The 26,831-nt window shown below is 42.9% G+C and overlaps 1 protein-coding gene across 2 annotated transcripts in view; it reads right to left on the bottom strand.

The window, feature by feature from the left end:
- The window catches only part of CNBD2 (cyclic nucleotide binding domain containing 2), a 65,705-nt gene that overhangs the window by 21,562 nt on the left and 17,312 nt on the right, over positions 1 to 26,831 (bottom strand). For both annotated transcript variants that reach the window (XM_059706036.1, XM_059706037.1), the window contains exons 4-8: positions 23,113 to 23,276; positions 18,914 to 19,070; positions 18,289 to 18,440; positions 16,124 to 16,262; positions 1,166 to 1,280 (exon numbers count right to left, since the gene is read on the bottom strand). In XM_059706036.1, the coding sequence (XP_059562019.1) occupies positions 1,166 to 1,280; positions 16,124 to 16,262; positions 18,289 to 18,440; positions 18,914 to 19,070; positions 23,113 to 23,276 (727 nt within the window). The remainder of the gene's footprint in view (positions 1 to 1,165; positions 1,281 to 16,123; positions 16,263 to 18,288; positions 18,441 to 18,913; positions 19,071 to 23,112; positions 23,277 to 26,831) is intronic.

Genomic DNA, 26,831 nt, shown 5'->3' with positions numbered 1-26,831 from the left:
CCTTTAAGAAGAGGAAGAAGAAGGAAAAAGTAAAGATACAAATTATGAACAACAAATACACATCTATCAACAAGTGAATCTAAAAATCAAGTGAATAAGTAATCTGATGAACAGAATAAACTGGTAAATATAATAGAATCAGGAGCATAGAAAGGGAGTGGACTGACTATTTTCGGGGGTGGGGGAAAGGGGTGAGAGGGTGCGGGAAGAGGCTGGACAAAAATCGTACACCTAAAGCGCGAGAGTGTGAGGTCGGCCTGGTGAGAGGCTCTTCAGCAGAGTCAGGAAAACAGACCAGTGAATGTTGACGAAGCTACGAGATTAATGGCTCAGTTGTAATGCACCTGGTGATGCATCAGATTCCCCCAAAGACCAATAAATTAAATGCTTTATACAAAAAAAAATAAAAATCGTACACCTATGGATGAGGACAGTGAGGGGGAGGGGGAGGGCAGAGGGTGGGGTGGGAACTGGGTGGAGGGGAGCTATGGGGGGAACAAAGAGGAACAACTGTAATAATCTGAACAATAAAGATTTAATTTTAAAAAAAGAATAAATGAGCTGTAATTCTTCTATATAACTCTAATTAACATTTTTGTACATTTCCTTTTAAAATCCATGGGGATTTTAAATACTTTAATACGCTTTCAATAAATAGATATTTTATAGATATCTGGAAAAAAAAAGATTCACATTTTATAGACTGAGGGAATGGATACACAGAGATACAGAGTAACTTTTCTAGACTCACACACCTAGTAAGAGACAGACCCTGGATTCAAACACAAGCAGTTTGTCTCCTGGGCTTATGCTCTTAACCACAACACTACCATGACACACAAAGAAACCAGGCCCAGAGACTTAAGTACTCAGCAAAGTCACCCAGCTAATCAGTGGGATTCAAACCGGTCTAACTCCAAGCTCTTCCCCCCCTGCTGAGAGGAAAGAATGAAAAGGAGGAGTGGGAGAGATAGGCCAAAGTCTAACCTGGCCAGGCAGTGTAGACTAGGTTTTCACAGCTGGTAGAAGAAGGAATCAAACCAGATATCCCGCCAGGCCCTTGTAGCTCTAGATTTCTAAAACTCCATGGGCTGGGAACTGGAAACAGGATGGGGCCAGCTGCCCCTGCTGGGCTGCTGACGGCCAGATGTGAACAGAGGTTTACCTTTGAGGTTGGTCTTCAGAGCTCTGTCATCTATCAGCTCCAGATGCTGCCAAATCCACTTGTGGTAGAAAGGCGAAGCCGCAAGGTCTAATAGCCGCAGGACTTCACAGCTGCCCTGGATGCATCAAGAGACATAAAACGAAAGGCTTAACCCCAAGGGCTCCAGGCAGACCACACTTTGAAAATATGCTATCTGTATTATGTCTCACCCCATTTTGTTTTATTTGCTCAATATAAGTAGTTCTGGGTCCCTTTTTAAAAATGAATATGTTATATACTTATAAAAAATTCAAATAGCTAAATTCAATGTGGCACTGGAAAAAGAGTCATTGAGGATACTGGGACACAGTGAAATTGATTTTGGATTATAGATTATATCAATGCTAAATTTGCAGATTTTGATAATTATTCTGTGGTTAATTTCTTAGAAAATAATCATGTAAATGTAGAAGGGTGAATAAATATGATGGATGATACTTAACTCTCAAGTGATTCAGGAAGAAAAAAACATACATATTAAAGTAAATGTGGCAAATGTTAACAACTGATGAATCTAGGTTAAGGTTCTACAGGAGTTCTTTGTACAGTTCTTGAAACTTTTCTATAAATTTAAGATCATTACAAATTAAAAGTTTAAAAAACTACAGGAAGTTGAACAAAGAAATAGAGGAAGATATAAACAAGTGAAAGAAAATACTGTGTTTATGGAGTGGTAGAATCAACATCATTAAAATGTCCATACTACCCAAAGCAATCTACAGTTTCAGTGACATCCTCATTAAAATACCAGTGGCATATATCACAGACCTAGAACAGATACTCCAAAAATTTATATGGAACCAAAAAAGACCCTGAATAGCTGCAACAGTCTTGAGAAAGAAGAACAAGGTTGGAGGAATCACAATACCAGATATCAAGTTATATGATAAAGTCACTGTACTCAAAACAGCCTGGTACTGGCACAAGAATAGGCATATAGATCAATGGAATGGAACAGAGACCCCAGAAATCGACCCAAGCCTTTATGCTCAATTAATATTTGACAAAGGAGGCGAGAGTATACAATGGAGTAAAAACATCTTTTCAATAAATGGTGTTGGGAAAACTGGACAGGTACATGCAAAAAAAAAATGAAACTAGTCCACCAACATACACCATACACAAGAATAAACTCAAAATGGATAAAAAACCTAAATGTAAGTCATGAAAACCATAAAAAATCTTAGAAGAAACCATAGACAGCAAAATCACAGACATCTCTAATAGCAATATGTTTACCAATATATCTCCTAGGGCAGTGGTCAGCAAACTCATTAGTCAACAGAGCCAAATATCAATAGTATAACGATTGAAATTTCTTTTGAGAGCCAAATTTTTTAAACTTAAACTATATAGGTAGGTACATTGTTATTAACTTAATTAGGGTACTCCTAAGGCTTAGGAAAAGCCACACTCAAGGAGCCAAAGAGACGCATGTGGCTCGTGAGCCGCATGTGGCTCACGAACCACAGTTTGCCGACCATGGTCCTAGGGCAAAGGAAACTAAGGGAAAAATAAGCAAATGGGATTGCATCAAATTAAAATGCTTCTGTACAGCAAAAGAAACTGTCAACAAAGTGAAAAGAGAGTCCACTGCATGGGAGAACATATTGCCAATTAAACATCTGATAAGGGGATAATTTCCAAAATATCTAAGGAATTCATACAACTTAACAAAAGGAAGACAAACAATTCAATTTAAAAAAAAATGGGCAAAGGAACTAAATAGACACTCTCCAAAATGGACATACAGAAGGCCAAGAGACATATGAAAAAATGCTCAAAGTCATTACCATCTGAGAGATGCAAATTAAAACAACAATGAGGTATCACCTCACATCTGTCAGAATGGCTATCATCTACAAATCAACAAACAACAAGTGTTGGCAAGGATGTAGATAAAAGGGAACCCTAGAACACTGCTGGTGGGAATGCAAAACTGGTGCAGCCACTGTGGAAAACAGTATGGGGTTTCCTCAAAAAAATTACAAATGGAACTCCCATTTGACCCAGTGAACCCACTTCTAGGAATATATCCTAAGAAACCTGAAACACCAATCAGAAAGAAAATATACACCCCTGTGTTCATAGTAGCATAATTTACAATAGCTAAGATTTGGAAACAACAGCCCAAGTGCCCATCAGCAGAATGGAATACTACACAGTGGTAAAAAAAAAAAAAAAAAGAAAAAGAAGGAACTCTTACTATTTGCAGCAGCATGGATGGACCTGGAGAATATTATGCTAAGTGAAATAAGCCAGTCAGAGAAAGATAAGTATCACATGATCTCACTCATAAATGAAATCTGATGAACAAAATAGATCTAGAAATATAGAACCATGAACAGACTGATGAATTTCAGAGGGAAGATGGGGGTGGAGAGGTGGGAGGGAGAGATTAACTGGGTAACTTACATGCATATATGCATAGCCCATGGACACAGACATAGTGTGGCGAAGGCTTGGGAAGAGTGGGTGCGGGGAGGAGGGGGGTCAATGGGGGGAAAACACAAAAGGGACATCTATAATACTTTCAACAATATTTTTAAAAAATGTTTTTAAGTTTATAAACAGAACATAGAGAAAGTTAAAACTATGTTATTCTTAACACCCCAAAATAACAAGTAATAACATTTTGGTGCATATTCTTTCAAACTTTTGTCTATAAGTATAGACAGTTTTTCATAAATGAGTCCATTTATGTAAGTAGACTTTCATAACCTTTCTAAAAACTCAATGTATAAAAAATAAATAATCTATCAAGGACATCTTTTCATGCTAAGCAGTATGGTTCTACATTTTTGCTTCTAATGATTGCATATTATTCTATGAATGCCAGAACTTGCATAAAATTGAAAATATTCAGATGAGCAAAAGAAGTCAGACACAAAGAACACATACTATATGAGTCCATTTATATGAAGTTCAAGAACATGTAAAAGTAATCCTGGTGACAAGTAGGAAGAGTGGTTATCATAGGGGGCACCTTGTCTGGGAAAGGGAACAAGAGAGCCTTCTGAGGTGCAGGAAATGTGCTCTGTCTTAACTGGGTGATGCTTACACAGGTGAATACATATGTAAAAATTCACCAAGCTGGAAAGTTTAATGTGAGTTCTTTATTGCATATATGTTACACCTCAAGAAAATATTTTTGAAGATCATATTTAGCTTGTTTCTAATTTACCTCTCATGATTTTGTTCAGGACATCAAAATCCCAGCTAAACAAACTTGCCACCTTCCCAAACTCCCCAGCAGTGGGCATGGCAGTGACCCAGTTCTGGCTAATGAGACTAAGTGAAAGACAGATGGATAAAACAGGAAACCAAGGTTGACCTCTCCCTTCCCACTGCTTGAAACTCAAGCAGTTTGGTTAGAGGTAGAGTAGCCATATTGTGACCATTAGGATGAAAGCCACAAGCTGTGGATGATGAAAGCAGAAGCTAGCCCAATGATTCTTTATCATCATTGATGTTTCTATCTTTCTCTCCCATCCTCTTGGAAATAAATTAAAAAATATATTTTTTAAAGAAAGTAGAAGCAAGAAAGGGTGTGGGTTCTAAAAGGCTTCCTAAAACAGCTCTTCTAGCCCTGGATTGCTTAAATCTAGACTTTACTCGATGAGAAAAATTATTATTCATTAAGCTGCTGGAGGTGGGTTTCTGTGACTTGCAGTGGTCATCAACTTTAATTGACAATCTTGTCCATACATCTTCTAGAGTGGTCATTAGGCAGATCACAAATACTTGAGTTCTCCTCTCAAGCACATGGCAGGATTGTACTCTTCCACTCTTTGAATTAGGAATTTGCTTTGGTCAATTTCTGTTAGCAAAGTGACTTATGATACTCTGGGTGGGAACTTTAAAAGCCAGTGCTTGATTCTCAACATTTCCTTGCCCCATCCTACTGATCATGATTCAGGCTGGCCTTCAGGGCTCTTCATTATCAGTTCTTCTCCCGTGGTTGGCAAACTGCGGCTCTCAAGCCACATGCGGCTCTTTGGCTCCTTGAGTGTGGCTCTTCCTAAGCCTTAGGAGTACCCTAGTTAAGTTAATAACAATGTACCTACCTATATAGTTTAAGTTTAAAAAATTTGGCTCTCAAAAGAAATTTCAATCGTTGTACTGTTGATCTTTGGCTCTGTTGACTAATGAGTTTGCCAACCACTGTATCTAGGCTCTTCCCATCCTTTCTCACACAGCCATCAGAATTCTCCAAACTTATATAAACACCAGGCACATCCTTACTGCAAGCTTGGCTTCCCACTAGATAGAGTCTCCAGTGGCCTGGGTCCCTGAGTTACTATAAGGAGCAAGACTAGCTGGCCTGCTATGATCAAGTAATGGGTTGAAGAAATAAATCTTTGTTAGTTAATCCACTGAGATTTGAGTATTGTTTATAATTGCAGCTGAAACTAGTTTACCTAAAAGAATTCCCATGTTGAGGAAACCAAGATGGCGGCATAGGTAAACACCGGAAATTGCTGCCTCACACAACCACTTCAAAAATACAACTAAAAGATGGAACAGACATCACCCAGAACCACAGGAAGGCTGGCTGAGTGGAAATTCTACAACTAGAAGGAAAAAGAAAAGCATACCGAGACTCAGAGGAGGCGCAGTGCGGAAGTAAAATACTAAGGTGCAGAGGTGCACGCGGAGCGGGCTGGCGGCTAAGGGCGCGGTTGTCATTTTCAATCGGGAGGGAGTCTCAGGCTCTGAGCTCCATTTCCGGGCGAGTCTCTAGGGACCCAGACTCATACGGGAGAAGCGGGACTATCTGGCATCGGTCGGAACTCAAGGGCAGCTTTCTCTCCGAGGGGCTTGCAGCCATTACTGGGACATTGAGAAGCAAAGCCTCTGAGAGCAAGACTGAGAGCAGCCATAACTGCTAGCCCCGCTTTGTTGATCCCGTGGGACCCACCCCACCCAAGCCCTGCAGGGAGGCTTTTGCTGGATAGCTTCAGGCAAAGGCTAGATTAGCACCTCACTAGAGATCCAGGAGCCAGAAATCCCAGAGGTCAGAGTGGGACCATCCAGTTTACAGTTCCGTGGAACCATAAAGGACACACTCAGGGGGCAGACTCAGTGAGCACCAAGCCCCATTGAAGCAAGTCTTGCCCCAGAGGGGTGTCTCCAGCACAGAAGTTCTCCCACTGCAGACTCAGCTGATTCTCACAGCCAATTGGCCTGTAGGCCAATTCCTCCCAGTGATAACTACAACAATCAAAGCTTAACTACAACAAGACTGTGCACAAAGACCACAAGGGGGTGCACCAAGAGTGTCCTCCTCAGGTAATTGGGGAGGCTGAACCACTGAGCCCTAGAGGACACTTAGGACAGAAAACCATTGTATCAACACAGGGAAGCATAAAAAATGTGGAGACAAAGAAAAAGGACACAAATGACAGAAATGGAGGAAAGCAAATGACTGGATATAGAGTTCAAAACCACACTTTTAAGGTCTTTCAATAATTTTCTAGAAACTGCCAATAAACTTAATGAGACCCTCAAGAAATCTAATGAGACCCTCGAGGTTGTGATAAAGAACCAACTAGAAATTAAGCATACACTGACTGAAATAAAGAATATTATACAGACTCCCAACAGCAGACTAGAGGATCACAAGAATCAAGTCAACGATTTGAAATATGAAGAAGCAAAAAACATCCAACCAGAAAAGCAAAATGAAAAAAGAATCCAAAAATACGAAGATAGTGTAAGGAGCCTCTGGGACAGTTTCAAGCGCACCAACATCCGAATTATAGGGGTGCCAGAAGATGAGAGAGACCAAGATATTGAAAACCTATTTGAAGAAATAATGACAGAAAACTTCCTCTACCTGGTGAAAGAAATAGACTTACAAGTCCAGGAAGCGCAGAGAACCCCAAACAAAAGGAATCCAAAGAGGACCACACCAAGACACATCATCATTAAAATGCCAAGAGCAAAAGACAAAGAGAGAATCTTAAAAGCGGCAAGAGAGAGAGAACCAAGATGGCGGCATAGGTTAACGCCGGAGTTTGCTGCTTTGAACAACTACTTCAAAAGTGAAACTAAAAGACGGAACAGACATCACCCAGAGCCACAGGAATGCTGGCTGAGTGGAAATCCTACAACTAGGAGGAAAGAGAAACGCATACGGACACTCAGAGGAGGCACAGTGCTGAAGTCAAATTCTGAGGTGCGGAGTGCGTGGAGCGGGCTGGCGGCGGAGGGCACGGTTGTTGTTTTCAATCGGGAGGGAGTTGCAGACTCTGAGCTCCAGATACAGGCGAGTCTTTAGGGACCCAGACTCAAACCGTAGAAGCGGGACTGTCTGGCTTCGGTCAGAGCGAGTGCAGCTTTCTCTCCCAGCTTTGCAGTGGGTGCTGGGACTCAGAGAGGCAGAGCCCCTGGGGACAGGACTGAGAGCCGCCATAACTGCTCTCTCCGGCCCACCCTGTTGATCCTGTGCGACCCGCCCTGCCCAAGCCCTGCACAGAGGCATTTGCTGGATAGCCTCAGGCAAAGGCTAGATTAGCACCTCCCTAGAGGACAGAAGTTCTCTCACTGCTGACACAGCTGATTCTCATAGCCACTTGGCCTGGAGGTCAAACCCTCCCTGGTATTAGCTACAACAATCAAGGTTTAACTATAAGACTGCGAACAAAGACCACTAGGGGGTGCACCAAGGAAGCATAACAAAATGCGGAGACAAAGAAACAGGACAAAATTGTCAATGGAAGATATAGAGTTCAGAACCACACTTTTAAGGTCTCTCAAGAACTGTTTAGAAGCCGCCGATAAACTTAATGAGCTCTACAAGAAAACTAATGAGACCCTCGATGTTATATTGGGGAACCAACTAGAAATTAAGCATACACGGACTGAAATAACGAATATTATACAGACTCCCGACAGCAGACCAGAGGAGCGCAAGAATCAAGTCAATGATTTGAAATGCGAGGAAGAAAAAAACACCCAACCGGAAAAGCAAAATGAAAAAAGAATCCAAAAATGTGAGGATAGTGTAAGGAGCCTCTGGGACAGCTTCAAGCGCACCAACATCAGAATTATAGGGGTGCCAGAAGATGAGAGAGAGCAAGATATTGAAAACCTATTTGAAGAAATAATGACAGAAAACTTCCCCCACCTGGTGAAAGAAATGGACTTACAGGTCCAAGAAGCGCGGAGAACCCCAAACAAAAGGAATCCAAAGAGGACCACACCAAGACACATCATCATTAAAATGCCAAGAGCAAAAGACAAAGAGAGAATCTTAAAAGCAGCAAGGGAAAGACAGTCAGTTACCTACAAGGGAATACCCATACGACTGTCAGCTGATTTCTCAACAGAAACTTTGCAGGCCAGAAGGGAGTGGCAAGAAATATTCAAAGTGATGAATACCAAGAACCTACAACCAAGATTACTTTATCCAGCAAAGCTATCATCCAGAATTGAAGGTCAGATAAAGAGCTTCACAGATAAGGAAAAGCTAAAGGAGTTCATCACCACCAAACCAGGATTATATGAAATGCTGAAAGGTATCCTTTAAGAAGAGGAAGAAGAAGAAAAAGGTAAAGATACAAATTATGAACAACAAATATGCATCTATCAACAAGTGAATCTAAGAATCAAGTGAATAAATAATCTGATGAACAGAATGAACTGGTGATTATAATAGAATCAGGGACATAGAAAGGGAATGGACTGACTATTCTTGGGGGGGAAAGGGGTGTGGGAGATTTGGGAAGAGACTGGACAAAAATCGTGCACCTATGGATGAGGACAGTGGGTGGGGAGTGAGGGCGGAGGGTGGGGCGGGAACTGGGAGGAGGGGAGTTATGGGGGGGGAAAAAGAGGAACAAATGTAATAATCTGAACAATAAAGATTTAATTTAAAAAAAAAAAGCGGCAAGAGAAAGACAGTCAGTTACCTACAAGGGAGTACCCATATGACTGTCAGCTGATTTCTCAACAGAAACTTTGCAGGCCAGAAGGGAGTGGCAAGAAATATTCAAAGTGATGAATGCCAAGAACCTACAACCAAGATTACTTTACCCAGCAAAGCTATCATTCAGAATTGAAGGTCAGATAAAGAGCTTCACAGATAAGAAAAAGCTAAAGGAGTTCATCACCACCAAACCAGGATTATATGAAATGCTGAAAGGTATCCTTTAAGAAGAGGAAGAAGAAGAAAAAGGTAAAGATACAAATTATGAACAACAAATACACATCTATCAACAAGTGAATCTGAAAATCAAGTGAATAATCTGATGAACAGAATGAACTGGTGATTATAATAGAATCAGGGGCATAGAAAGGGAGTGGACTGACTATTCTTGGGGGGGAAAGGGGTGTGGGAGATGCGGGAAGAGACTGGACAAAAATCGTGCACCTATGGATGAGGACAGTGGGTGGGGAGTGAGGGAGGAGGGAGGGGTGGGAACTGGGTGGAGGGGAGTTATGGGGGGAAAAAAGAAGAACAAATATAATAATCTGAACAATAAAGATTTAATAAAAAATTTAAAAAAAGAATACCCATGTTTCATTATCTCTTTGGGATTAATTCCAAAAGTTATACATGTTTCAATACACATCAACAAACTGCCCCCCAGAAATGTTAGATCTGTTTACACCCTCTCTGACAGTATATAACAGAGTCCCTTGTAATACATCTTTTGTTACATTGGCAACTGTGTTTGCACAATGTTTCTAATTTTTCCTAATCTGGTAGGAAAGAAGAATATGTCATTTTAAAATTTCATATCTTTATATAAGGATTTATAAAGATAAATCCCTTTTTTAGTAGGAAGTCTAAGAGATACATTATGAAGGGTTAAGGTTCAAGACAGTTTACTGTTAAAGAGGAAGAAGAAGAAGGGGTCAAACATTTAATAAGCCCTTTTATATGCCGGGCATTGTGCATGAAGCTTTATTCAATATTCATTCAACAAACATTTATCAACTAGGAACTGCAGGTGCTAAAGAAAAACAGTCCAACAGTTTCTTCTTAGAAAGTCTCTCATGGATATTCAATCACATCTGTATCTGTAAAGGAAACAATTTCACAATGTGTCCCCAAATTATAAACTGTTCAAAATGAGTTGAATATGGGCATTAATTATGTTTGTGATGCCAGCAGGAAATCAGGTTCTTTACCGGGTCTCAAAGACTCCCAGCCACCAGCTGCTGATTTTGCCCTCTAGTGGCAATATGAGTAAACTACAGGAGTCAGGCAGCCGGTTTCCTTAGGAGAGGAACACTCAAGGAGCTGCTAACTAGTCAGGAAATAAAAATGAGAAAAAAAATAGCAGTCCCTTTAAAGGGGCAGGTGCTCTCGAACTCCAGCCAGAATACAGCCTGGCATTGCCTGATCTTCTGAATATTCAAAAGAAGCCAGAAATTGGAATTTTTATGTCCAATCTCCACCTCAACTATTAAATCAGCTTTTAATAAAACACTGTAAGGGACAAACCAAACTTACCTACTGGCCAGGATGAGTTTATGACTTCTTTACTATTTTTCTCAGAATGAAGTTCAAGCACCCCTACATTAGAATCACTTGTGACACTTTTTAAAAATATTTTTTTATTGATTTCAGAGAGGAAGGGAGAGGAAGAGATCGAAATATCAATGATGAGAGAGAATCACTGATTGACTGCCTCCTGCAAGCCCCACACTGGGGATCGAGCTACAACCTGGGCATGTGCCCGGACCGGGAATCGAATCATGACCTCCTGGTTCATAGATTGACACTCAACCACTGAGCCACACCAGCTGGGCACCTATGACACTTATTCACTTATTCAAAATGCAGTTTTCCAGAGTTAGTGAATCAGATCTCTGTGGTGAGGCAGGAATCTACATGCCTTTTGAAGAAGCACCCTAGGTGTTCTTTATGCTTACCAAAATTTGAAAACTCCTCCCTTAAATCGCAGGTTCTCTGACTTTAATGTGCATCAGAATCACATGAAAGACGAAATACACAGATTACTGAGTCCCCCTCCAGTTCCCACCCCCCCCTCCTCCCAGAGTTTTGGATTTAATAGCTCTTGTGTGGGCCCAATAATTTGCACTTTTAATGAGTTTCCAGATGATTCTGATTCTGCTGGTCCAGCAACAACACTCTGGGAACTGGATTAGAGGATGAATGTTAATTAAGTATGTGCTAAACTCTCATCCTTACAGACTTTATGAGGCAAATTGGTCCCATTTTACAGATTAAGAAATGGAGGCCAAAACAGATTAAGAAGTATCCCCCACGTTCTGCTGGTCAGGATGTAATCATCCTTCTGATTAAAGGAAGTCTTGAACTTACATCCCTCACTACTTATTCCCTGAATCTTTTTAGGAAAAACAAATTTTAGGTACGATGAAGCAGATATCAGGGAGGAGAAGGAATTGCAAATGATTCAAGTTGGCCTTCAGGGCTCTCCACTACCAGCTCTTCTCGGCTTTCTCCCATCTCTTCTCACATGACCATCAGGATTCTCCAAACTTATATAAACCCCAAGCACATCCCTACTGCAAGCTTGGCTTCCTACTATTCCACTCAGCTGGCAAGGACCTCATCCTTATCCCACCCTTGATTGAGTCAGATCCTGTACATCCAATCCCCTTTCATGTGTAGAAGCTGGAAGCCAAACACTACATTTCCTAAGCTCCCTTGCAGCAAAGGCTCTGGATGTGATTTGGATTCCACCAATCCGATGCACTTGGGTAGACTTGGCTTTGGAACTGCCAGATATCTACATTGTTAGTGGAGGCAGTGGCTTCTTGAACGTGGCAGGAACAGCAGCACCTGTGGCAATCCAGATCTGGACTCTGATCTGGAATTGTTTGGGAGTCATTTTCAGTCTAGGTCTGTTTCTTCAGGCCTCCCCACCACCCAGTCAATATGTTAGCCATTTAATACCCTCTGATAAATTCCTTTCTGCTTATGTTAGTTACACTTGACTCTGTTCTCTAAGACTTAATCCAGAATAATAACACAAACACATCCAGGGTACTGCTAACTTTAACAACTGGTTCTCTAGGAAAATGTACACAAATCTATAAATTTTACTGTTATAAAGGGTGTGTTATATACAATCCTATATAATAAAAGCCCAGTGACCAAACAGCTGAACGACCAGAACTACCAGTCAAACAGTCACTATGATGCGCACTGACCACCATGGGGCAGACACTCAATGCAGGAGCTGCCCCCTGGTGGTCCGTGTGCTCCCACAGTGGGAGCACTGCTCAGCTGACCGGGTTGAGCACACTCCCACAGTGGGAGCAGCCACTCAGAGGGCAGGTCCACTAACAATGTAGATATCTGGCCGTTCCAAAGCCAAGTCTACCCAAGTGCATCGGATTGGTGGAATCCAAATCACATCCAGAGCCTTTGCTGCAAGGGAGCTTAGGAAATGTAGTGTTTGGCTTCCAGCTTCTACACATGAAAGGGGATTGGATGTACAGGATCTGACTCAATCAAGGGTGGGATAAGGATGAGGTCCTTGCCAGCTGAGTGGAATAGTAGGAAGCCAAGCTTGCAGTAGGGATGTGCTTGGGGTTTATATAAGTTTGGAGAATCCTGATGGTCATGTGAGAAGAGATGGGAGAAAGCCGAGAAGAGCTGGTAGTGGAGAGCCCTGAAGGCCAACTTGAATCATTTGCAATTCCTTCTCCTCCCTGATATCTGCTTGGTGGACCAGGATGAGCGGAGCCTCCACAGCAGGCCAATCCCTGCAGGCCATGCCCCCAACCAGTGCACAAATTCTGTACACCGGGCCTCTAGTTTATAAATAACAAAATATACTATACTCATTAAATATTCCCTTTTGACAATCAATTCTCACAGGATGCTTTTGTTGACTTTGGCTGAACTCTTGTGTCCATGGCCAATTGGTCATAATTCAACCATGATTTGACAAATGAATTTGTATCCGAATCCACTCTTTTCCCAATAAATTTAGTATTATTAAATCTGATTTATAATCTACTGGTAAACTATTTCTCACTCTCATATAAATTATATTCATTAAATTGAAACCTCTTTTAGCTTTATCACTATGTGTATCAGAACCTCACTGCTCATTGATGATATGACTAATATCTATGATGGATCAGATCATGATTTTTAAATACTAGAAGAATATTTTCTCAATTTTCTTCTCTTCACAGTGTAATAGGTACAGATCCTTCCCTCTATTAAATATAACCTACATTATAAACATTTTCTCTAGAGCTTTCTTAAGACAATCAGCAAAGCCATAAATCAAGATCTGACTTAGACTGTCTGCCAATTTCCATTGTGTAAATACTTCCACAGTGGCCAATTTTAAGCTATCAATATGAGTGAAGTCACTGAGTGTGGAGTTGAGAAGAAATGTGCACAACTGTATAGTATTTCCACCATACAGATGCAATAGACATATCCTCAAGAGCCTAGATAATACTACAATGCAATAACATCATTAGAAAATGATGTGTTCAGCTTTTTTTTTTATAAGCATTAATTTTTTTAAAGATATTTCATTGATTTTTTACAGAGAGGAAAAGAGAGCGATAAAGAGTTAGAAACTTCTGCCGAAACCGGTTTGGCTCAGTGGATAGAGCGTCGGCTTGCGGACTGAAAGGTCCCAGGTTCGATTCCGGTCAAGGGCATGTACCTGGGTTGCGGGCACATCACCAGCAGGAGATGTGCAGGAGGCAGCTGATCGATGTTTCTCTCTCATCGATGTTTCTAACTCTCTCTCTCCCTTCTTCTCTGTAAAATATCAATAAAATATATTTTTTAAAAAAAAAAGAGTTAGAAACTTCTATGAGAGAGAAACATGGATCAGCTGCCTCCTGCACACCCCCTACTGGGGATGTGCCTGCAACCAAGGTACATGCCCTTAACCAGAATCGAACCTGGGTCCCTTCAGTCTGCAGGCCAACACTCTATCCACTGAGCCAAACCGGTTAGGGCTGTGTTCAGCTTTTAAAAAATATATTTTTTTATTAATTTCAGAAAGGAAGGGAGAAGGAGAGAGATCAAGCCCACAACCCAGGCATGTGCCCTGACCGGGAATCAAACTATGATCTTCTGGTTCGTAGGTTGACACTCAACCACTGAGCAACACTGGCCTGGCTGCTCAGCATATATTACTCTTGTTTTCAATATAATGTATTTAATTATAAGTTTATATAATTTTTAAATAATTATATTGTTTACCAACTCGAAGAATTCCTGAAAATTTAATCAGCTCTCCAAGTCACTATGAGCCAGCTCCAGCATACAACCAATATTGCCCCTTCCTTTTGTCTAATGGTCCAGACTCATCTCCCACCTCACCTCGTCCAGGGAAACCTTCCTTATAGCCTCCAGACTTTAGAGAGCTCTATCTCCTGAATCCTTACAACTCACAGATTTTGCACTAATCACTTTGTAGTTGGTATTGACACCTTTGTCTGTGCTCAGAATCTAGTAAAGAAGATATATAAGGAGAGAGAACCAGTCTTTTCCATCTTTGTATCCCTCTCAAGCCTGGACCAATGTGTCATGCATGACCTTGGCAAAAACTTGACAAAATGTCTGTGGTGGCTTAACATGTAGATAATAGATATATGGGAATACTGAAAGTTTTTAGAACTCTGGCTCTGCCACTTACTAGTTGGGTAGCCTTTCTTAAGGTATCTTTATTATCCTTGTCTGTAAACTTAGGATAATAATATCTTCCTTATAGAGCTTGGGTGACTATTTATGATGAAATGATAGTATGTGCATGGTATTCATCAAAACCCTGAAATAACAAAAGATTGAGACAAATTAATATCCAGCCCTAGCTGTGTTGGCTCAGTGGGTAAAGACTGAAGGGTCCCGGTTCGATTCCAGTCAAGGGCACATGCCTGGGTTGCAGGCTTGATCTCCAGTAGGGGGTGTGCAGGAGGCAGCTGATCAATGATTTTCTCTCATCATTGATGTTTCTATCTCTCTCTCCCTCTCCCTTCATCTCTGAAATCAATAAAAATATATTTTAAAAAATTAATATATATCAATAGGAATCTGGCTAAGTAAATTGAAGTACAACCATTCAGTAAAATATTAAACAGGTGGAAAAAAGAATGAATGGGCTCTGTATGTACTAGTATGTAACAATCTACAGAAATATTCTTAATGAAATAGCAAAGTGCAGAACAGTCTATGTCATTTGATGCCATTTATGGAAAAAAGGAAAAAAACCATATACACAAGCAGAGAATATGTGCAGTACAGACACACAAGAAACTGGGTGGTTGAGGGGAAAAGGTGAAAGGGAAAATTACCATTCTATTGAACCTTTTGAATTTTTGAACCATGTGAATGTATTATCTATTCCTGAATACACATGAAAAAAATTAATGATGCTAGTAGAACCCCTGGCGCAAGAGCAAAGAGCCCCCAAAAATTGGTGGCTCTTAAGATGATGATAATGATTAACTACAGAAAGGTCAACTCAAATTCCAAATCCTAGTTCCTGAGAAGAGGAGCTTTGGAGTCAGACCTGGGATGAACTGTGCCTCTGCCCTTCAGCAACTGTGTGACTTTGGACAAACCACCTAACCTTCCTGTGTCTCTGTAAAACGGGAATGACAGTCCCACTCTCCTTTGTGCTGCTATGATGTTAAAATGAAATAAAGCGTGTTGAGCATACAGCTTGGTACACAGTAAGAGCTCAATATATGTTAGATTTTCTTTTCATTATCAACCAATAGAGAAGTTGGCAAAGACATAAAGCAATATGCAAAAGACAAAATTTAGACAGTAAACAAACATGATTAATCTTACTAGTAATTAAATCCTCAATGAGGCAACAATTGCCAATTGCAAGTGCTGCAGAACAGCACTCAGGACCCTTCGGTCTGGCCATAGGATCCTATATTAGGCACGCTCTTCCCAGCTTTACACTCCCAATCTTGACTTCTTACCCTGCAGACAAACATGACAGAGGATGATTCAATAATGTCTTTTGAGACCAGCTGCCCAAATGAGTACTTCTCCACCTTCCCAAGGGTTACCAGTTTCCAGAGCTTCTCATCAGACCACGACTGTAACAGCTCCATCTGCCTGAGGGGAAAAACATGTTAGAATGCATTGCCCTCCATCACAGAAGGTACACAGCTCTTAACAATTTCCAGAAAGGGAATATGTTCTCCTGCTCTTGCAAATGCTTGAGTTGGAAGATTACACACAACCTCCAATCACCTAGCCTGTAGCCAATCTCCTACCACATATCGCCTTGGCTCCCCCTGCCTTCTTCTCCAGGCCCTTCATCCAGCCACTTCCCACTGCTACTCCTCAAACACACCTGTATAATCCACCAACTATGATTCTCTCGCTTCTGTTCTTCCCTCCAGGAGACTTTCTCCAGCTCCTTGACCACAACCTTGTGGCTCACTAAGCTGTTCTCATCCAAGTAACACTGTGAGAAGGCCTCACTGCAGCTCACCAGCTATTCTGCCCCTCAAGTCCAGCAGTCTTGGCCCTACTTTGGTTTGGGCAGCTCATTCCTACCCATCTCCTATAGCCTATTGGCTTCAAACACTCAGCCCTGGGGAAGAGTCTGGATTCACCTCTTTTGTTCCCTGTAGTTGAAGACCCACTGAAGTGACTTCCCCTCCACCTGACCTCATACACCGCATACATGTGTTTGCCTTCCCTCAGATGAGGCCCCAAGGGATTATTAGCTATGGTAGTAGACTCTCTCAGCTCCAACAGATTATGAGCTCAGAACTCAGTGACTTAGGCCTCAGTGGGGGCACTGAGTTCCATTCAGAGCACCAAAGGGGAATGGAGTCAGTGCCATGTCCAGAGGAGAAGGGTCTCTAGCGGTTCTCAACCTGTGGGTCGCGGCCCCTGAAAATACATCCTGCATATCAGATATTTACATTACGATTCATAACAGTAGCAAAATTACAGTTATGAAGTAGCAACGAAAATAATTTCATGGTTGGGGGTCACCACAACGTGAGGAACTGTATTAAAGGGTCACAGCATTAGGAAGGTTGAGAACCACTGGAGAGGCACTGGAAGGAAAGCTGGGCCACCCCAGAAGAAGCACCTACTATGTGCCAAACGCTGGGCCACACACTTCCCATGATTATCTCATTCAATCCTTACAATGACCTTGGAAGAGAGGAATCATTATCTCCATTTCACAGAGCAGGAGACTAACACTTGGAGAAATGACCTATCGAGGGTCACATGGTTGATAAGCGTAAGAGCTGAGACTGGAAGGAAACCAGCCTCATTTTCCCACTCTGTGACCAAATGAACTGCTCCTCCCTTGGGGACCAAATTCCCCCTTGTCAGGCTCCAGATCCTTTGTGAAGCGCTCTCTCGGCTCTAGTTCACAGGGACGCTCTGTTTATCATGATTCTCTATAGCCTGCAACCTACGACATGTATTTTCAGTGCCAGTGCCTATGCTTCATTTGACTTTCACTCTTTCCTAAAGATAACTGAATGAGCATCTGCATGTGCCTGGCACTATGACAACACAGGGATTACAATAGTTAAAAAGTACGATAGGGCCTTGCTACCATATTGCTTACTGTCTGATAGGGCAAATAAATTGCAAAGAAAGTATTGTGTAATCAAGAATTATAGTTTTAACATAGTGTAATAAAAGCATTGAGGGGCACCCTCTCTATTCTGGGTGGAGGGTAGATGGGGTTGGTGAGTGAGGTGGGGTGGTGAGGCCCAGAGACTTCTGAATCAGACATTCTGGGACATCCCCATCCTGAGCCTTATTTCCCTCACCCATAAGTTGGGGGGAATAAGAGAAATGTCCTCAGAGGACTGAATGTGAAATTAGATAAGGCAGGTAGTCCAGAGGTCTTAACACCCTTCCTGGCCCAGCAAGCACTCAATACACGTTAGCCATTCTAGTATTACTGTTCCACAAAGAAGGGATATTTGAACTGAGACCTGAAGGTATAGTAGGAGTTTGATAGAGAACTTGGGTGGGAGGTGGTACTGAAGAACATTTCAGGCAGAGAGAAAAGCACCTAGAGTTTCCCACTGGGCCTGGGACAAAGTTAGGTACCTAACAAACACCCAGGGGGGAAGATGCTGGCTGATGATGGAGTTACCTAAAAAACTCAAACCGATCCTGGGCATCCTTTTTAACTTCATGGTCCAGGTTATTAGCAAGGAAATCATCTTGGTCGACAACCAAGAACTCTGTTTCTTCCATACAGACCACAGTGGCCCTCCTTACTGAAGAACTCAGAAGGCCCATTTCCTGTTGGGTAGACAGGGGCAAAGGTAATTAAGAGGCTACCTCTCATTTCCTGCTTGCAGCCTTGCACACTCTTTCCTGCTTCTGTCTCCCCGCTTCCCTTGAAATTTTCCCTCTCCAGACTGCAGGTTCTGGGGCCAGCCCTGTGCTCTTGCTCATCACCCTTCAGTGGGGCCACTCCTCCCTCTTAATATGTTACCTGTGGAAAAAGAGGCAACAGACTTGACCAGGCCAGAGTCAGGAAGCTGGAGAGGCCTCACTGAGTAGTCATGTATCTCTAAGGGGTCATATGGGGAACACACTCCTTAAACATCACAAACGAAGAGTTGGCCTTTGACAGATAAGGGTGCTAGGACCCACAATAGGGCAGTGTCTTGCACAGAATATAAGGCAGGATTGGGCCTGGCCAAGAGGTTCTAGCAGGAATCTCTCACACTCCAACCCCAGCCCAGGAAGCCAGGCCCTTCCTCCATTACCCCAAAACAGTCGCCCTTCTGCAGCAACATCGGGTGGGGGTCTAGGAAGGCGCTGCTGCCATCTTCATCCTGGGTCACTGCGACTTTGCCCAAGTAGATGAAATAAAAACTGCTGCTCTTCTTCCCCTTCTTTATGATCACACGTCTGCGACCAAACCTGGGAAAAGACCATAACCTGTGATCTAGTAGCAACCCAGAGCCCAGCATGTGCTGGGAGGGGAGTTGGATTGGTTGTGCCCTTTGCTCTGGAGAATTAAAACACAGGCTGTAGCTAGAAAGGACTCAGAAGAGCCCACTCCCAGCTCCATCAAGCTAACACATATTTAGTTGCCCACCTCTGTTAGACTGAAGCTTCCAGAGAACAGAGCCTTTGTCAGTCTGCTTGGTCACACAGTAAATGCTCAATGAACAGTTGTGAAATAAATGAATGAACACATGCTGAAAACATTGGATGAGTGGCTAAATAATTAAAAGCACTGGTTTTAGAGTCAGACCAGGATCCCAATCCTAGTTCTACCCCTAGCTGTATGCCACTGGGCAACTAACATCCCCTTTCTGAACTTCCGTTTCTTTTGTCTGTAAAATATAGATGAGTATGCCTAGAAAGAGACAAATAAATGGTCTTATGATCTTCAAGAACTCACTACCCAATTGGGAACCCTGAGGTAGAAGTGCCAGGTCCCAAGAAAACTGGAAGTTAGTTCTTAAGCTCAGAAGGAAGTTTCTGTATTTCAAATGCAAGCTCAAATGTCACTTCTTTCAATATTCATTCATTTCCTTCATTCATTCAATATAAGTTAAATTCCAACTGTGTCTGTCAGGCACAGAGATAAAGGACACAGATTTCATTCTCAAAACTATGGTCAAATAAGGAGGTAAATAAGGTTTAAAAATGCTTAAAGAGAGGTAAACACGAGATAATTCAGAAGCACAGAGAAGGGGCATTTAACTCAGCTTAGGAAGGCCACAGAAAGCTCTAGGATGGTGTCTGGAGTCATCCAGGTGGACAGAGTGATGGAAGAACATCCCAGGCAAAGGGACTCCTGTCCAAAGGCCCAGAGGTGCCCTAGCTTGTTTGGTTCAGTGGATAGAGCGTCAGCCTGTGGACTGAAGGGCCCCAGGTTTGATTCCGGTCAAGGGCACAGGCCCGGGTTGCAGGCTCGATCCCCAGTGGGGGGTGTGCAGGAGCAGCCAATCAATGATTCTCTCATCATTGATGTTTCTATCTCTTCCTCTTCCTCCCTCTCTGAAACCAATAAAAATCTATTTTAAAAAAACAAAACAGTTTCAATGGCCCAGAAGTGACTGGAAGCATGGGCACATTCAATGGAATAACTGTAACTACCATTAGAAAGGAAAATGGAAGATAGGGAGGTGGTCAGGGGGGTAATGGAAGAGAAATCTGGCTCACTCCAAAAGTTGGGCTAAGTTTGGATTTTACCCAGAAGGCAATGGGGAGCCCAAAGTCTGCCCTTCAGTGTCTACCAAGTTCTTAGGAATCAGTGGCCTTTGTAAAAGTGCCCCAGTGTTTTCCAGACTGCTGTCATACCCCTCACCTCCAATCTCTCTGCACTGCCCTCAGCAGGTCCTCTGAATTCTCCTCCCCCTCCTCACTGAGCTACCAGCAGCAGGAGAGCCAGAGCCAACCCTCTGCACAGGACAAGTGTTACTTCCTTTGTTCCATCAATTTGTCTACACAGCTCCCCCTGCTTGGAATGGATTTTCCTCTCTTATTCACCTACTCAAATTTTTTCAGAGAGCTCAAGGTCCAGCTCAGATTCTCCTGCCTCCAGGAAGACCTCTCAGACTCAGCCCATAGCAATAGCTCCCCTTCTGAGCTTCCAGAGCATCCACTGGCTTCAAACCCTGTAGCAAGTTCCTGGGGGCAGGGACTAGAGAACAGGTGGACTGAGGACTGTATTAGGCAGGAGTCAGTAGCTTCAGGCTCCCCTCTGGCTCTGGGTTTGTTTGGGTATAAACCAGAAGCTGTGTCAACATAGGAAAGAGGTGATGGCCCAGATGACAATGGCCAGATGGGAGAAGTCAGGCATATTCAGCCAGGAAATAAGACTTTGGGATCAAAAGAGCAAAGCCAGTGTTCGCTCAAGTGTAGACTTCTAGAATTGGAGCCAGAAAGACCCTCAGAGATCATATAGCTCAATCTACATTTTCAGGATGAGGAAAGTGGGGCCCTCCCAGGGACTTGTTTGAAGGCCACACTTGAGTCAGCACTAGAACCTGAATCTCCTACAGCAGAACTCTACTGCTTTTGCTGCCAAGCATCTGGTCACATTTTTCTACCAACTCCACCCTGACTTTGCTTTGGGGGAAACACCCTTTCTTGACTGTCAGACAATCAGAGCATCACTGCCCAGTGATGATTCAAGCAAAGCTAACCTGGTTCAGAAAGAACTAATTCCAAGGCTCTGACTTGAGGGACTAGGATGTTTACTCTCTTTCCCAAGGGACTGAAACCAGAAGGAGGAAAGTTTGAAGTTGTGGCTGGGTCAGTCACCTCTCTATTGTGAGAAGAGAGTCTGGCTGAGAAGGTGGCTTATACTATGAAGTGCCAGGAGATGGAGACAGATAGACAGACAGACATGGTCCTGGTGACACTAAGCCCCTAAATCCAATCTAAGCCTAAAGCTGGAGAACTATCCCAGGACTTTTCAGATACATGAGTCACCAATACCTTCTCCTAGACTGTGTTCTGTCACTTGCAACTGGAAGGATCCTATTTAATCTACTAATTTCCAGTCCTGGCCAATCAACAACTGGCTTTAACAATCACCATATTTTGATCTACAGAAAAGCCATATTCTCCTCATTTCACTGATGAGGATATGAGGCTCACAAAGCTTAAGTGGCTTGTCTAAGGTCCCAGTGAGGCAGACATGGTATTAAATTCCAGAGCTCCTAGCTCCATGATTCTTTTTCTTTCCATGACTCCATTCTGCCTGTCCTGGAATCTCACTTTAGGATAGCAGTGACTTACTCTTATTCACTAGGCTAGAACAAAGCAGATGGTACCCTCTGCCTGGAATGTCCTTATCTACACTTCTACCTGTCAAATATACCTGTTCAAATGTCACCTTTGCTGTGAAACTCCCTCGTTCAAACCAACTGGATAATTACCTCCTCCCCTTGGCTTATTACCTGTGGAAAAGATCCTGCATGGTTCATAAAGGATCATAACCTATACTTAGTTGTGATTATGTCTTAGACTGTGACCTCCATGAAGGAAGATATCAAGACACTAACCTATAGTGACATTGCATCCTGGATTTTCAAAACAGGCCTCACCTCAAATATTGTGCAAGGCTGTCCCCTGTAAGCCTTTGAATGTCCTGGAAACAGCAATATGTCCACGCATACCTCTTAAACTTCTCTACTACAAGGTATTTACGTGGCGCTTTTTGTGCCATGGGCCCTGTGACAATCTGATGAAGCCTTCACAGAATAATGTCTCAAACGTATAAAATAAAATACAGCAGAGTTATTTAACAAAACCCCCAATTTGTGATGTAGCAATATGTGTGGCTCTTTATTAAGGCATCAAACAACAAAGATAGCATATCTAATAACTACCATATTTTCAAAGATGTAATAAACTATTTTTCAAGAATCCTGCAACATTAAATATAATGTGAAAATATTTGTGATTTCTTTTGGTGAAAAAGTCACAATAATGTCTAAATACTACAGTGGCTTGCAACCTACATCTGTGATTGAAGAAAATGATCAATTTCAGTTAGAGATTAAGAAAAATACAGATTTAATTTTTCTCTCATCCCAGTTCAAGACCCTTGCCCTGGTTCCTGTCTGGATGTACTAGTAATGTAATCCCCTGTGATCCATTCTGGCTTTTTTGGGGCCTGGATTTGAGCCTCAGCTCTGCTATTTATCATCTGGGTGACCTAAGATGAGTCATTTTCCCCTTATGAGCCTCCATTTTCTTATCTGAAATTAGAGAATTGGAACAGATCCTTACCAGATCCTCTCCTTAATTCTGGGTAGAATCTTAATGAATAGATGAGATAAATTGTGCTGCACCATAACAGTGAGCACTAAGGTGAACTAACAGATGGCTTTCCTCGGCTGACACTCGGCAGAAAGGCTGGCACACCTGCCATGGCCTTCTCAGCTGGGTCTTCCTGCCCAGCCCAGCTCCAGCCCAGAGCCGGGGGGCCCTCACTGACCGTTCAAAGCGGAGGACCCTGGCCAGAAGCAGCTGCAGGGCCTCTGAGTAGTTCCGGTAGCAATCCAGGACCTGCAGGAAGTTACACAGGGCCTGGACGTCCTGCTCCGTCCTCCAAGAAGGTATCTTCTGTGCTATCTCAATGGCCCGTGGAGGGAAGTAACCCTAGAGAGAGAGAACCAGAGTGACACACAGGGCCCAGCAGTTTCCCCATGGGCCAGAGAACAACTTCTCACACTGTTGCTTTTACACTTTCCCACCCCAACACAACAGTGGCTGACATGTGCTTACTGTGTGCCACGCACCAGGACACATCTTACACACACCATCTCACTGCATCTTCGCCCAGTCCACGAAGCGAGGCACTATTATTATTCCCATCCAACAGGTGAAGACACTTGGATTGGAACCTAGATCTGCTACATGTCAAAGTCTATATTCCCAACTACTGACCACTGCCACTGCTGTTCATTGACCCCCCACCCCAGGCAATATGAGCTCCCTAAGCTCCAGGGGCCCCGCAGCACATGCACACTGCAGTCAGGGGAGACCCTCCTTGCCCCAGCCTATACCTCGGCATGCTGCTGAAGACTAAGGAACAGGGAACCACAGAGACCGTTAGCTAACCTTCATGAACCAGGACTCGTGGTCCAGTAGGAACAGATACACCCATTCTCAGCGCTCTCACCTTCATTCGCTTCAGGCCAACAATCCCTCACTGTGTTCCTCTAGCATACAGGAAGGATAAAAAAAAGGGGGGGACTGCCTTAATCCCACCACCCAAAGCTAGCCATTAACATCTGACATACTTGTTTCCTGTCTTTTTCTTATTTATAAATAAACTCTTTGAAAATAACACAAGTAATAAATGACTATATTTTCCATGAAGAATCAATATATAATGGTTAAAATCACCTTGCATCATGTCACCCCTCATACAGATTTGCTCTCCATCACCAGAGTTTACCATTTTTTACATTACTAGGAGCCCAGCACGCGATTTGAAATCGCGCAGCGCCGCCCACCCTCGAGTCGCTGGTCTGGCCCTGCCTTGCTCCCCGGACCCTGCAGCAGCCTCGGCCCACTGCGGGTCTGACCCTGCCTCCCTCTCTGGCCCTTGCAGCAGCCAAAGCTGCTGCTGATCAGGCCCTCCCCCAACACAGGCACATGGAGGCCCCTGCCACCCCGCCCCCCCCCCCCCCCCCCCCGGCACTGCCTGTGCAACCTCCTCCTGTCCGGTGGACCCATTACAGTGTCCTGGTTAATTAGCATATTTCTCTATTTTATATATATATATATACACACACACACACACACACACACACACACACACACACTTATACATGTGCCCACACAATATGTATAGAATTGTTTGGTTTTTATTCATATAACTGTCAGACTGCAGACATCATTTATGCAACCTGCTTTTTTTCGCTCAATGTTCTTTTATAAACTACTAGTGTCCCGGTGCACAGATTTGTGAACATTGAAAGGAAATATTTTAATACCGATATTTGCGTCTTGCTAATAAAAAGAAAATAGGATTCTACAGAGTCTCCTACCTACCTACTCCAGGACTTCTATGAGGATCAAATGAGATGAAGCACGGGAAAACGCTTCACAAATTTTTGGTTAAACTGTAAAATGTTTGCACCTGGCTATAAAGAAAGTTGGGTTCCTGGGCTGAAGAAACTCTAAGGATGCTAGTCGCTAGGGAGAGGAAGCTGGGCATTGCTATGTGACGTCATTACCCAGCACCCACAGCCATCATTTGGGGGGGGGGGCGGGGTTGGGCCACGAGCACCATTTGTGCCATGGGGTCCTGGCAGTGTTGGCTGTGATCTGGTGGGGTGTTACTCCAGGATGGTGGCAGGGCCTGTGTCCCACTTGGGAGAAGCCGAGTGTTGGTTTGTCAGCTCCAGGTCCACGGTGCCGTTTATTTTTAAATAGCCAGTGCACATCATGGCAGCTCCTGAGTTAAGCGTCTGCCCCCTGGTTATCAGTATGCATTATAGCTACCAGTTGAATGGACAGACACTTAGCCTTTTATATATATAGAGCTTTTAAAAATGTATCCATTGTTTCCAATGTCTCACAATTGCTATAATAAATGAGTCTAGATCAGCCGTGGGCAAACTACGGCCCGCGGGCTGGATCCGGCCCATTTGAAATGAATAAAACTAAAAAAAAAAAAAGACCGTACCCTTTTATGTAATGATGTTTACTTTGAATTTTTATTAGTTCACACAAACACTCCATCCATGCTTTTGTTCCGGCCCTCCGGTCCAGTTTAAGAACCCATTGTGGCCCTTGAGTCAAAAAGTTTGCCCACCCCTGGTCTAGATTCTAAGTCTCTATAATTCTAAGGGTTCTTTTTGAGAATTTTGTTATTGCCCTAGCTGGTTTGGCTCAGTGCATAGAGTGTCGGCCTGTGGACTGAAGGGTCCCAGGTTCAATTCCAGTCAAGGGCACATGCCCGGGTTGTGGGCTCAAACCCCAGTGTGGGGGCATGCAAGAGGCAGCTAATCAATGATTATCTCTCATCATTGATGTTTCTATCTCTCCCACCCTCTCCCTTCCTCTCTGAAATCAATAAAAAATATTTTTTTAAAAAAAAGTTTCTCATTAACAGAGTCCCAGTATGGATTATATTGAGTTTTAGTGTTTGGTCGCAATCCAAGTGCTGCCCTGAGGTGCAGGTTATATATGTATAAATATATGTGTGTGTGGATCAGCTTGATTGAATAATTATATACCATTTGATTCACCATTTAAAGTGTACAATTCAATTATTTTTAATATATTCACAGAGTTGTGCAACTATCACCACAATGGATTTTACAAACTTTTCATCATCTGGAAAAGAAACCAGCACCATTTGCAGTCACTCAAAGGGCAGGTTATTAAATTGGGTCTCTACTCTTTGTCTCTGCGTTGGAGTCAGAGTCATTCAAGAGGCTGAGAGGCCTTGCCTATACAATGGATTTTTCCTTTGTGCCCTCTTCACTCTCTCTCCTGTTATACACAGAATTGTCTTCATCTCTAGAGTTCTATAACTCTCAGAGAGGCCCTAGTTTCTCCTGTCTGAAGGGCAAAACTTGGGGGTAAACTTCAGTGCCCAGCATCAGACACTGGCCATTTGGGAAAGCTGAAAAAAAATAACAAATAAAACAGAATTTGGATGACTTAATTGTGCTTCATTCATAATGTGGCATAAGAAATTAGATTATGCCCAGGAGAGACAGGCAACAGAAGCCACACCTTGGCTCCAAATGAAGAAAGAAGTGGGGCAGGGTGGCACAGGTCGTCCTAGTAACAGTTATAAAGCTCTGTCCAGCTTCCTTTCCCTGAGAGAAAAACCAACATGGCTACTCCATGGGTCAAGTTAGGTCTTCACTGATGAGAAATTCAAATCTTCCTTATTTAATAGGTAGGTCCCTTTAAATTTTAATTAATATCCAGCATTTGGTAGGGAGAAGCTAGAAAGGTAGCCATGATTCTTAAAATTCAGAGAACAAGTCACACAGTTCAAAGCCTCACCCAGTTATAAGGCATTTCCGCATCAGGATGGCCATCTTACACCCAGATCAGGGACAAGTGTGCCCAACATCTTTTGGAGAGTTTGGGGCAAAGCCAGAATTCGCACAGGCCAGTGCTTCTCCCACCACCCTGATTATTTCTCCTCTGTCTGGGGCTCTCACATCCTCTGCTCTGCCTTCT

Source organism: Myotis daubentonii, chromosome 8, assembly GCF_963259705.1.
Source record: "Myotis daubentonii chromosome 8, mMyoDau2.1, whole genome shotgun sequence".
Classification (NCBI taxonomy): Eukaryota; Metazoa; Chordata; class Mammalia; order Chiroptera; family Vespertilionidae; genus Myotis; species Myotis daubentonii.
Note: the sequence above shows the minus strand (reverse complement) of the source record. Positions and strands in the feature narration are given on the sequence as shown.